At 40.0% G+C, this 13,177-nt stretch overlaps 1 protein-coding gene and 1 pseudogene across 1 annotated transcript in view; one reads left to right on the forward strand and one right to left on the reverse strand.

Moving 5' to 3' along the window:
- On the forward strand, positions 1-622 carry LOC101651702 (annotated as a pseudogene).
- Positions 623-2,668: 2,046 nt separating this feature from the next.
- The window catches only part of TAF5L (TATA-box binding protein associated factor 5 like), a 22,982-nt gene continuing 12,473 nt past the window's right edge, over positions 2,669-13,177 (reverse strand). The window contains exons 3-4 of the mRNA XM_004712165.2: positions 10,938-11,662; positions 2,669-4,663 (exon numbers count right to left, since the gene is read on the reverse strand). Of these exons, the coding sequence (XP_004712222.1) occupies positions 3,866-4,663; positions 10,938-11,662 (1,523 nt within the window). The 3' untranslated portion in view covers positions 2,669-3,865. The remainder of the gene's footprint in view (positions 4,664-10,937; positions 11,663-13,177) is intronic.

Here is a 13,177-nt window from a genome sequence, read left to right on the forward strand (position 1 = left end):
ATGGTGGATTCGTCGCCGGCGCACAGGCGTGGCACCCGCACACTGCGGCCCGGGGCTCTGTCGCCACCGCCATGCTCACGCTCCGGCTCGAGTCGGAAGAGGCCCGGTTGTCGCCGAGCCTGGCCGGCACCATGGCCCACTTGCACAGCAGTGTGACAGCGTGTGGGCGCCGCTGGGCGGGCGTCCCCCGAGCGCCCCTGGGGCACCGGGTCTGCTCGGGCGAAACGCTGCAGGGCATCGCGCTCAAGTACGGAGTCACAGTGGTGCCGATAAAAAGAGCAAACAAACTATTTCCCAATGATTGTATATTTCTGAAGAAAACTGAGCATCCCAGTTATATTAGAGAAGCCTTTGTTGTTTAATGGACTTAACGGATCTCCAGCAAAGGAAACTAATAGCAGTCATTCTCCCGGAGAGAAGCCGCAGGTGCCTGGGGCCCAACTGGCCCCTCCCAGTGGGCAGGAAGGGACGCGCAGCCCGTGCAGCCCAAGGAAGTGCCAGCCTGGGATTTCCTGCAGAGACTAGACTTGCAGTTTAAGCTCTCAACACACGCAGCCAAGAAACTGAACGAAGACAGCAGAGATGAGACGGTCCCTCTGCAACTTCTCTCTATCACAGTTAGATTAGTGAATCTGCTTCTCACATGGATTAAGAAATGGCTGGATTCACAAGTGTATGTCATTTGAATTTCCAAAGCTTACATCTTTTTTTTTTTTTTTTTATCTTGAAAAAGTTTATATTTAGCATTAGCCAGCTGGGCTCACTTTAGATGATTCCAATTTTGTTGGCAACATCTAAAGCGTCGGTAGTCAGGAGCCAGTCGAACATATATGCCTTCTTCTCACCGTTAAGCCTGATCAAGGTGTTGACTTTGGCTACGTCAATGTCATAGAGCTTTTTCACAGCCTGCTTGATCTGGTGTTTGTTGGCTTTGACATCCACAATGAACACAAGTGTGTTGTTATCTTCGATCTTCTTCATGGCAGACTGTGGTCAAGGGGAACTTGATGATGGCATAATGGTCCAGCTTGTTTCTCCTGGGGGCGCTCTTCCGGGGGTATTTGGGCTGCCTTCTCAGTCTCAGGGTCTTAGGCCGCTGGAAGGTGGGTGACGTGCGGATCTTCTTTTTTGTGTGGCTGTGGACTCCTTTCAGCACGGCCTTCTTGGCTTTTAAAGCCTTTGCTTTGGCTTCCGTTTTGGGAGGGGCAGGAGCTTCCTTCTTAGCCTTCGGCGCCATCTTCGTGAAAAGGGTCCCAAAGCTTACATCTGAAACTCACAATTTGGTAGAGCTCCACCTCCTGCCCTGCTCTTAAGTTCTGTCTGGCTTTCCCTAATTTTAAGTCTTAAGCGTGGCTATCCTTAAAGTTTATCACTTTTGGAGTGGTCATAGTTTTCCGACTAGCCTTTGTAAAATACTGGTTGACATAAAGCATGGAAGCCTTATTTGCATATTAAAGATCAAAACCGTTTATCTTCCCCTCAGGACCAATAGCAGGAGGGTAGAGGGAAGGTGGGAGGAGAGAGGAGGAGCAGAGCACAATAATCTACATATAACCATCTCCCAGGGGGACAAACAGAGAGGTGGATGAAGGCAGACCTTGGTCAGCGTATGACACGGGAAAAAAAATTTACAAATTATCCAGGGTTCATGAGGGAGGGAGCGAGGGGAGGGGCGAAATGAGCTGAAACCAAGGGCTCAAGTAGCCTTAACGTGTTTTGAAAATGATGACAACATGTACAAACGTGCTTGACACAATGGATGGATGTATGGATTGTGATAAAAGCTGCATGAGCCCAATAAAATGATTTTAAAAACCCCCAAAGTTTATCTCCTGAGGAAATCCTATGTCAAAAATTAACGGTGGCTGTTAATGTGATGTTGAATGTGCTGTGTTTATAACTTGTGATATATATATATTTCGATATGTATGACATATTCTGTAACAATATAAAGAATCAAATTTGTCCCCGATTTTGTAAAACTAAACGGAAAAAGTCTGAATGAGAAAATAAACTTTTCATAAAGAAAAAAAGTTGAGTAAAAAATTAAATCTTCCAGTTTTACTTACTTGGTACTTTTTTTTTTAAAGCATGTTAGGACTTAAATATCAAAATCACATTACATGGAAGAGGAAAACATTGTGCCTATTATTTTTCTACCAAAAGCCTATTACTTTGAATGCTACTTTAATTCTAGTAAATGTGACCTCTAGCTCTAACTTTTCATCTAACCATAACAGATTAAAGTCAATATTTTAAAAGTTTGTTATAATTTAATCTTTGAACAAGTTTTTTATCCTGAAATTTTCGGTAAATAGCTTTAGCTCTTATAACCCATAGAGATTTTGTAATAGATCTGTAAAGGCAGGTGGAAATAGAAGCTTATCAAACAACTCTAAGTAGTAAAATATATACCGTTTTAGTTCATCAATGAACAATCATAGATGTAAAAATAGGATTAGCTGTTTTAAAATAAAATCTAAGTGAATGCCAAGGGGAATCAAAACTCAAAGTTAGCTGAACAGAATATAAAAGGAGATAAAAAAATATACCTTTGCTTATGCCTGTTTAACTTACACAAATGGTTGTTCTTCTATAGATGAGATGCATGTTATTCCAGGACAAACCAAATACCCTCTTTTCTCAGAGTTTACAAAAGATACCAACATTGTTTTTTGAAACTAAATACATTTTAATAGAAAACAAAATAAAAAATAACTCTTTTCAGAAAACAGAAATATTTAATCCATTTTCCCCAAACTAAGAGCTAACTCTATCCTCAGAGCAGTTTCATATGGGTGCATGTGTACTTACAATTTGCTTCATGAAGTGTCATTACTGGTACTGCAGTGTAGGAGGTGGGAGTAGGGAAAAAAGTGTGAAAACTGACACCTTTGAATAAAGAGTCATTCAGAAATTTGCTATTTTCTAATTTTTTCTCATGACATCATTTAAACTGATTTCCATTTATTTACTGCCATCCTTCTTTTCAAGGGAGATAATTACAAATAGAAGTGCAGTCAAGCAAAGAATCTTTCCTTCCCATTATCACTGCCAGATCCTCAAAGTTTCTCCATCAGATCCCTCATCCACTTCTAGAACCGAGCCAGAGTGGTCAATCTGTCACGCAGACATTTCCCCTTCCCCCCATTCCACTGTGCTACCAAATTCTCTAACTTCCCTGAAACTCAAAATTCCAAGTATCGTAGCCAGTGCCAGGAGTCAGACCTGAAAGGTAAAAGCAGAGAAAGTACCCTCTGCCAGTGCTAGATAACCTCTTCTCAATAATAATAATTATTATAACTATAATAGAAATAATTAAAAACCCCGTTTCTTCTAATTATGGAGAAGGAAAACTTTTTGCTAGGACTATCCCCCTCCCCATTCCTCCTTCCCTCCCTAAAACCAATAAGGGTTTCTCTTCGACCAAAGTGACTGATAATACTTAACATTTATAGCACTGCTTATCTCGAAAGTGCTTTACAATCATCCTCTAATCAAATCCAGCACCCCGGTGAGGTAAGTATGATCTCAGTCTTGCAGACAGGAAAAATGAGACAGAGACAGTGCACAAGGTCACAGTGGGATCTTCGTTAAGAATGTGCCATCTGCCCTCTGAAGCATCTTAATTCTTATTCTCGTGTGCACTTATCTATCGCCTTTGTTCCCCCACCTCAGTCCTTCAACACTTGGTGGGACCAAATGAAGGTGTGGGATACTAAGGATGTCAGCCAGCAGAGGAAAAGGAAGAGAGTAAGGAAGTGTTTTTCACAGTCAGTCAGTGATTTAATCTCAGTTTCTAGTAAGATTTGCAATCCTGAGGCCTTCCACCACTGCCCCAATCCATTAACACAAAAATAAAAAATTAATGTTCCTGATTTTCTTGTGTAATCCCCGTCACTAAAAGAAGGTTACAGGCCATAAACTGTACACTCAGCACATTACTCATCTGCCCGGTGTACACGCCCACAAGTTCACTGGAGGAGCCATCAGCAGAAGTACTGCAGTAAGTGTTCCTGATGTCCCAAACACGAACGGAGTTGTCCATGGAGGCAGAGGCAATCAGGCTGCTGTCTGGGCTAAATGTAAGGCTAGTGATGTTGTCTGTGTGGCCTCTCAACTCTTTATAAAGAGTTCCGGAAGCCAAGTCCCACAGCTTCAACCTCTGGTCCTCACCAGCCGATGCCAAGTACTTACCATTAGGAGAAAATGCAAGAGAAAGCACAGGCCCTCGGTGGCCTGTGAAGAGCCTCACAGAATTCCCCTGCTGAGTACTCCACAGCCGGACCGTCTTATCAGTTGAGCCAGTGGCTAAGTAGTTAGAATTGGGGTGGAATCTGACACAGTCTACATCTGCCAGGTGCCCTGCATATATTCTCAGTGGGTAAGTCCGGTCAAATGACCACAGTCTTGCGGTACGGTCATGTGAACCACTGGCGAAGTACAGACCATAGGGGCTAATGTCCAGGTCCCACACAGGGTACGCGTGTCCTTGGTACAACACAGTGTTGGTGAAATTTCCAAGGTCCCAATATCGAATGGACATGTCTTCAGAACAAGAGAGCAACCCTGAGCTGTCCGATAGGAACCTTGTTCTGTACACAGGCCCACAATGTCCTCGGAGTATCTTCATTTCTGTGCCTGCGCTATCATCCTCATCATCCTATGAAACCAGGGTAAGGGTGGAAGAGGAAATATAAAGGGAAAAAAAGGTTTAGTGGTCTGACAAGGAAAAAGAGGGCAACAGGGGAGAAGGGAAAGCCAGTATCTACCTGGTAAATAACAGTAACCTTGCCCAGAAAAAAATGGTAGTTGAAAAGAATGCAGTTTTTTGGGACTTACAAATTGCTTTCTTTAAAGTTATCTCGTATGAGGGGAGGACCCCCGAAATACCCTGGAAAAACAGTAAGCATTTTCCCTGCCAGGCGAGCATTGAACAACTCGCTATAGTTAGTGCACCCAGTGACGTCGCTTGGGAAGCTTCTCTCTGGTCACAGTGAAATTTTTCATAAAAGTAGTTTCACTCAAACCTCATTTTTTGGTGATGGCTGATTTAACAGTATGCAGCTGTGAAATTCTGTTTCCTGCTTGGGAAAAATGCTGTATAAACTGTTGTGATGTTGAACACAGCTTAACAGTGGTTCTCAACCTGTGGGTTGCGACCCCTTTGGGGGTTGAATGACCCTTTCACAGGGGTTGCCCGATTCATAACAGTAGCAAAATTACAATTATGAAGTAGCAATGAAGATAATTTTATGGTTGGGGGGGTCACCACAACACGAGGACCTGTATTAAAGGGTTGTGGCATTAGGAAGGTTGAAAACCACAGGCTTACAAAGACAGTGCTATGGGAGAAACTCAAGGGTACAAGTGGCTTTCTTATTTTCTTTCAAAAAAGGTGAAATGTGAATTGATGACAGAACTTGATCTGGATGTCCATCAACATCCCCAATGAATGAAAATGTTGACAAAATTCGTCTACTTGTGCTTGAAGACCTATGATGGACCAATGGAGAGATGGGGAAGTTATCTGGACTATCTTGGAGCTCGGTTCAGCAAATTTTAATGGAAGATTCAGGAATGAGAGGTGTTGCTTTGAAACTTGTGCCTACGGTTCTGAATGACCAGGAAAAAGAACTTCGAGTGGAAACATGCCATGATTTGAAGAGCAGCTCTGAAGCGATGCTGACTTTTTTCCCAAGGTCATTACTGGTGATGAGACATGGTACTATTCTTACAATCCCCAAAGCAAACATCAATCAAGCCAGTGGAAGATGCCATCATCACCTCACCCCAAAAAAGCTCGTCACAAGTGCAATCAAAGATCAAGACAATATTCATTTGTTTTTTGATGTGAGGGGGATAGCGCATTTGCAGTTTGTTCCACCAGGTCAGACTGTTAATCAAGCTTTCTATTTAGAGGTTCGGAAAAGATAGCATAACAGCATGCAACAAGTAAGGCCTGATTTGTGGCAGACAGGGGACTGGTTTTGCCCCATAACAATGCACCTGCTTAGGCAGCCATCTCAGGGTACCAGTTTTTGGCAAAAAACAGCATGCCTTTCTTGCCCCACACACCCTACTCATCTGACCTCACTCCTTGTGACTTCTTTTTATTTTCAAATGAAGAGGGACATGAAAGGACAGCAATTTGATGAAGGAGACAAGGTGAAGAAAAAAAAACAAGGAAGGTTCTGTCAGCCATCCAAACAGATGAGTTTGAGAAATGTTCCCAAAAATGGAATTGCAGATTTGACAAATGTATTAAGTATAATGGAGAATACTTTGAAGGTGATAGGATGGTTTGTAAAAATATTTAAATACATAGCTTTTGGGGGGGGGGGCCTGTTTTTTTGGAGGTACCCCCTCATAGCTAATGCTTTATCAGATCAAATGACATAGGGATATAAAATTGTTATTGTAATGACTGTTCTTTTAAGGTTGAGGATAATGTATATTTTAAAAGCTGGTTAAAACGTACCCTCTGGTAACTTTCTTTGTTAGCTCTAATACATGCTACTTTGAAAAGAGGTTACACCTTCTTCGATTCCTTTATTCTATGTCTTCATTTGAAGCTTTTTGCTTTTTGCCATAGGGCTCTTGTTTTCAATGCACTTAAGATAATTCTGACAGGTTTATCACCTATCACTGGGGTTAACATATATTATGCAATATATAAAGGCAGAAGTAATGTTGTTTAAAGATTAATACAGAGCTGTTATATAAATCCAACCAACACCTAACTTGGGCAACATTAGAATGAATAGTAAGCTACAATGGTACAGATTTCAATACATTAAGCACATACCCCATGTTACCAGTCATATATTGCTGCAGTCCAAAACAAATAAATAAAGTTGAAAGCTTGAGACAGTGACTCTTTGGAGGGTCTCAAACATGTCCAAAGTAACCAAACAAAACATGGATTGAGAATTGCTTTCAGCAAATCAAGTAACTTGTGATTACTGGAAATCCTCCGTGGGGGGCAGAGCAAGAGGAGAGGAACTAATGGAGCTACAAGAGACAGACCTTTTTCTCTCTTCTTTCTCGTCAACCACACTCTTTCAAACTGCTTCCGCTTATTCCCTCACAGACAAGCTCCTGTGAGCGGTCTTTATACTGGAATTCATCAGTGAATGGCTTGATTAAATACTAAAAGAAACAGATGATGAAGATTCCTGAACTAGCTGGCTTAGAAATCCGGTTCTTACATGGGTTCTTATACAGCAAGAGGCCATCGTTTTAACTTCTATCCAAAAACTACTACATTAAACATTAAATGGATGCCTTAACATGTAAATATTTGAGAAAAAGTTAAGAGAAAATACCCAATAGTCTTCCAGATGATTACCTCATATATTCAACATTAAGCATCCATAAGCACTTAAACATTTTTCTCATTATTATTTTTGCCATAATTTTCACTATCCAATGAATCCATTCACCTAAAATTCTGATGTTTGTTCCCTGCAAGTGGGGTTATCATCCTTGGGCATGTTAGAACTTTAGGTTCTACTGAGTGCTAACAATAGTACTGGTTACTTTCCTTTCCAAAGAGGCTAACGTATAATTTCAAGAATAATATCGTATGTACTCAAGTAAAAGTCGACCCATATATCAGCCGAGGCACCTATTTTACCACAAAAACTGCATTTAAAAAATGTGCTGAAAAACTCAACTTATACATGAGTATATACGGTATATTAGTCTACAACAGATAGTATATAAGAACTATAAACCCCAAACCCATTGTCATTGAGCTAATTCCAACTCATAGCAACCCTATAGGACAAAATAAAATGGGGTTTCTAGGCTCTGAATGTATACAGGAGCAGATGGTTTCATCTTTCTCCTGCAGAGTGGTTGGCGAGTTTGAACTGCTGACCTTACGGTTAGCAGTCCACCACATAACTTAGGATGCCACAAAGACTCCATTAAATACTCCAGAATTAATTAGCCACAAAAATCGTTGGAAAAACTAACTGTAAATTAAAGATCACTTTATTATCTTTGAAGTGCAAATGTTCTTCATTTAGAATAGGAAATTGTGGAGTTAGAAAGTAGGACCTAAAGTTTGGTGCTCAGCGATACTGCACTGGGTTGGATAGAAGAGGATGCACTCAGCGTTCAGGTGGGTCTCTCAGGGATATGCACAATTGTCCTAATCCTTAGGAAAGTGCCTGGTTGACCCTGCAGACTAAAAAATGGAGAAACCAGAACTTCCTTCTGGCTTTTTCCAACTTTTTGCCAGGATCACAACTTAAAATGACCTAGCTGTGTTTCCATGGGTTTCTTAGTTGGATCCTACAAGGGCTCAGTGCTGTAGAACTAGACACCAAGAAAGAATAGCTTCTTCATACATGCCAATTCACACAGATATTCTTCCTGCTCTTAGTGTAATAGTATATAACATTGCAGACCTTCCTGCATTTTCCAGTGGACATCTCACAGTAAATGAGCAGGCATCCCATGGAAGAATTTGGATTGAATATTGGGTTGAATAAACTACATTACTAAAATTTATTTTGCCTGTTCTTTTTTTTCTTTTTAATGTAGCTACTAGAGAACTAGGTATATACACTAATAATAAACTACATGTTATGTGTTATGTAACTAAAATGCATATAAAAACAGAAAATTTTAAAGAATAAAAATAGATATTCTACTAGATCATTAAATATTATCTTATACAACCCTGGCTTTGACCATCAGATTGTAGATTGCTGAACCCTGCTCTAGACCATGGGGACCCTAAATATCTGAGATAAGCTATAAAAGATATTTGCTTCTAGACTAGAATATTTCAAATATCTCATCTCATCTTCCAGTCTTTTTGAGATCAGAGATATTTTTTGGGAATTTGAAACTTAGCCTCGGGGCATTCTCTTAATTAGCTGTGGAGTAGAAAATGAAAGAAATTAAATGTGGTTGGAAATTAAATGTGGATGTGACTTAAGGTGTGGAAAAAAGTGAGTCACTGTTATTTATATGGGAGATGACAGCAGCCTGAACTAGAATAGTGTCAGTAAAGAAGGTGGTCGGTCATCAGTAAGTGCAAACTGCTTATGTGCTGAAAGTATGAACTCTACACAAGACCTCTTGTTAGCGGCCTTTGAGCTGGTCTCTGACTCCTGGTGACCCATGTGTTACACAAACTGCTCCAGAGGAAGTTCTTTGCTGTAATCATTATGGAAGCAGATTGCCAGGCCTAGCTTCTGCAGTGCCACTGCATAGGTTTGAACTGTCAACTTTTGGGTTAAGCAGCTGATCATAAACACTTATGTTATTATTAGGTTCCTTACCCAAGCATGTAACAGATTTCATTAACAATTTAAAAATATTCTTGAATGTTGAAATGACCACATACACTTTCTGGATTACTTTTCCAATGGAAAGATTACCAGATTTTGGAAGGAAATTCAGTAGATAGTAAATAAACTGGTACATGTGATCTTCATGATTTAAAGTCCCTGGGTGGTATAAACATTTACCATGCTCTGCTACTGAGAGAAAGGTTGGAGGTTCAAGTCTACTTTGTGGCATATTGTTAGGAAGGGTTGGTGATCTACTTCTGAAAAACCACTGGAAGCACTCTGGAGCATATTTTTACTGTGACACATGGAGACTTCAAGTTAGAGGTGACCCCTTAGGAGCACGTTAGGCTTAGGAGATGGGTGGGTGGCTATGACAATGGTGGTAGTGTACATGTTAACTGAATAGAAAAATAAATCCTTGATTGGTACCTACAGTTTGTCATGCTGCTAAAATATTAAAAATGAGTCATTAATAAGGGGAAAATGTGATCTTATTTTAATTCCCATTTCAATATGGAACAAATAGATGGGGCTACAGCTTGATACCAACTAGTACCAAGGATGAGAAGAACGGACCACTGTGCCAATTTAAGAAAGTTCCAATGGTTAAGTTTATCTTCAAGTACTACTGTTTGATGAGGTTAACAGAAGGTCATACAAGGTAGTTCTACAAATCAAGTTTTGTTTGGCAATAATTTACAGAAAATATTTTAGGCTGTACTATCTTCTTGTTACATGAAAAAAAAATTGAGATCTAATAAACACCACAAATTCAGTCTTTTAAAGAATATCGCTCAATGGCTTGTAGCATATTCATTGAGTTGTGTAACTATTACCTGTCCAATCTCAGAACATCTGTATTACCTCAAAAAGAAACCCTATCCCCATCAGCAGTCCTACCCCAGGCAACCACTTTGTCTCAAAAAACTTTGTCACAAAAAACCGATAGCTTTTTTGGATCCCTTCATATAAACTGAATCATATAATATGGGGTCTATTTTTTTTCACTTAATGTGTTTTCAAAGTTCATCCAGGTTATACCATTTAGTTCATTCCTTTAATATAGGGGGCTTAAAAAAAACAACAACCACGTTTTTGTAGCAACCATGCTAAGATCTTAAATCCCCCTAGTAATATACAGATATCACATTTTATCTATACATTCATCATATGGTAGACATTTGAGCTGTTTCCACAACTGAGCTCTATGAATAATGGGTTACGAACATTTATATACAACTTTTGGGTGGAATATTTTCATTTCTCTTGCTATAGTTATTTCTATACTTGCAGAAATGTGCCAATATAAGTAGACAAGGATAGTTACTGCAAATCTCACTTATTAACTAAAGTTCTTTATTTAGCCTTAGTGATGTTATCTACACTTTAGTTACTAATAGACACTAACCAATCATTCACAGTATCAAGGGAATGTTTTTATCTCTTTCACAGGCATTTAGCAGAAACTCAATGACTATGGGTTACGTGGCACTAGTGGGTTTTAGTTATAAAATGAGGGGAAATAATGAAGCCCATTCTCTGTAAGGCCAATCATGTTTAGTAGGGATGTTCTAAGGAATGCAGTAAGGTAGGTAAAGAGAAGGAAAAAAATGATAGTCATACCTCTTCTTCAAGAATATCACAAGCCAAGTGGATACGAGACACATCCACTTGGTGGGGTTCAGACTTTAACTTCTTGGACCGTAAACTCCAAAGTTTTATACAGGAGTTGTCAAACCCAGCAGCAAGCAGCTTACTCTCTGGGGAAATTTCTGCAGTGTTCAGTAGCTGCTCTGTGTTATAGAAGGCATAGAAACAGATGGTGGTGAGTGAAGGAGGCCCATCCTTGACTCGCTTAATGCTCTCTTGCAAGACCTCCAAGGCAGCTTCATTTTGCAGAATAGGGGTGGGCATGTCGGTGGGCTCTAAGCCACTGCTCTCGCTACGTGAGGAGCTGCCACTGGCATAGAGCTGGTAGTCTGTTCTCTTGGTAGGCTGCACATCCAGATGAATATGTAAGGAGAGGACTTTGCACAGGGCAGTATTGTTGTCACTTTGGAGGTAGCGGATAAGGTAATTGTAGCTGTCTTCTGGGAGACGGACTACATACTTGTTATCTAGAAATGCTCGCAGCGTGAAGTTAGACAGGATGTCCTGGATGGTCTGAGTGGTCTGTAGCTGCTCAATGACATCCTTCTGGCTAGCGTTCTGTAAAAACATTCCATGGAAGCGGCTGTAAAAACTTTCCACTGTGCTCTTCGGACTGTTCTGGACCAGGCTGAGATGGAGGTAGACAAAGAGAGGATAGAGGAGAGGCATCACTTCGTGGCTGTGCTGGGAATCAGAATCTATAATGGAAATAAAACAAAAGCCCAACAACTTTATAATCCATATAATCTCAGATGATAATGTGATCCCAGTGAGGAATCAACCATCACACACTTTCTTGTCAGGACTGTATTTTTCAGGACTAATGATTAAAATATGAATTTCAAGGCCTGAGCCTTTTCTTAGCTGACGTGAAGAGCCTGGACTCTGAAGTCCAGCATGAATTCTGCCCTAAGTCCCACATTTGACGCTCAGAGAGGTCAAGTGACTTGCCTACATCTCACAACAGCTCAATAGGAGGACTTTATTTTGTACCCAAGTCTTCAGGGCTTATGACTTTCCCCAATACATTAGGGTTTCTCAAACTGGGATCCTCTTATCTGAAAGTCCTCAGCTATATTCTTGGGATTCTCTACATTCTTCCCAAGAAAATTTAAACTTGATAATAATCTAAGAAACAAACAAACAAGAAAGAAACAATGACAAGTACATTTAGGATTATCTTTATGACCACTTGGCAAGTAAGTACTGACTTGAGATTTTGTGCTATAATTTGTTTTTTTGATTATTTTTTACATATAGCACCTAAAATAAAAGCAAAGTACCTATTTTAGGGGGTTTAATAAGATGTCTAGCTATCCAGAAAAAGTCCTGGTGGTGCAGAAGTTTCAGCCATTGGCTATGATGTATGAGAAAGATGAGCAGTATGTTTTTGCAAAGATTTACAGTCTTGGAAACCCCAAGGGGCCACTTTAATTTGTCCTGTAGGGTGCGTTAGCATCAACTCAATGGCAACGAGGCTATCCAGCTGGCAAGTTCTAATGGTAAGAGGACCACAATCACCCAGAATTGGCCGATATCTGCCAATGTACTTTTGATTTTGTTGGTTAAAAAAGTAAAACTGTTTAGCTGTGATAATTTACACATGTTTTAAGTTATTAAGACTATTTACAAATTTGAGACTCTGACATCATGAAAACATGTGACAAAAGACAAGCTTTAAGCTATAAAGGTACACAGCTTTAAAGGTCTTAGGCAATGAAAACAGAGGTGCATCTAACACTTAAATAAGTGTTGGTGGCAAGTCACCGCCAAATGAAATGATGGCATGCTACTGCAACAAAAGTTTCATAGTCACTTAAGCATAGAAAAGTACTAAGAAAACAGAACCATCATTGGTGGGGACAAACCCTATGTTGTTGTTGCAGTTGCTGTCAGGTTGATTCCAACTCATGGTGACAAGTTAAAGTCAAATGACTATTGTTGACAGCCAACAGTGCCATCTGTGCTTCCAGCTTGCACAGTACATTAGCCATAGCAAAACTCATCAATTACATGAATTATATTTCTTTGCAAGACCTCTGAAAATTTTCTTTTCCAAAATATCAATTAAATAAAAGTATTCAACCCTTACCTATTTATCTGAGCAACATACTCTATTGGTACAAGTCTGTTTTCAATTCCTTAAAATCGTAGTCTACCTCAATTCACAGTAATCACAAATTGCTTTCTTGTTTCTTCTTGACTACAGAACA

The sequence above is a fragment of the Echinops telfairi genome, unplaced genomic scaffold (assembly GCF_000313985.2).
Source record: "Echinops telfairi isolate 266 unplaced genomic scaffold, ASM31398v2 ScPeMD7_7424;HRSCAF=8462, whole genome shotgun sequence".
Lineage (NCBI taxonomy): Eukaryota > Metazoa > Chordata > Mammalia > Afrosoricida > Tenrecidae > Echinops > Echinops telfairi.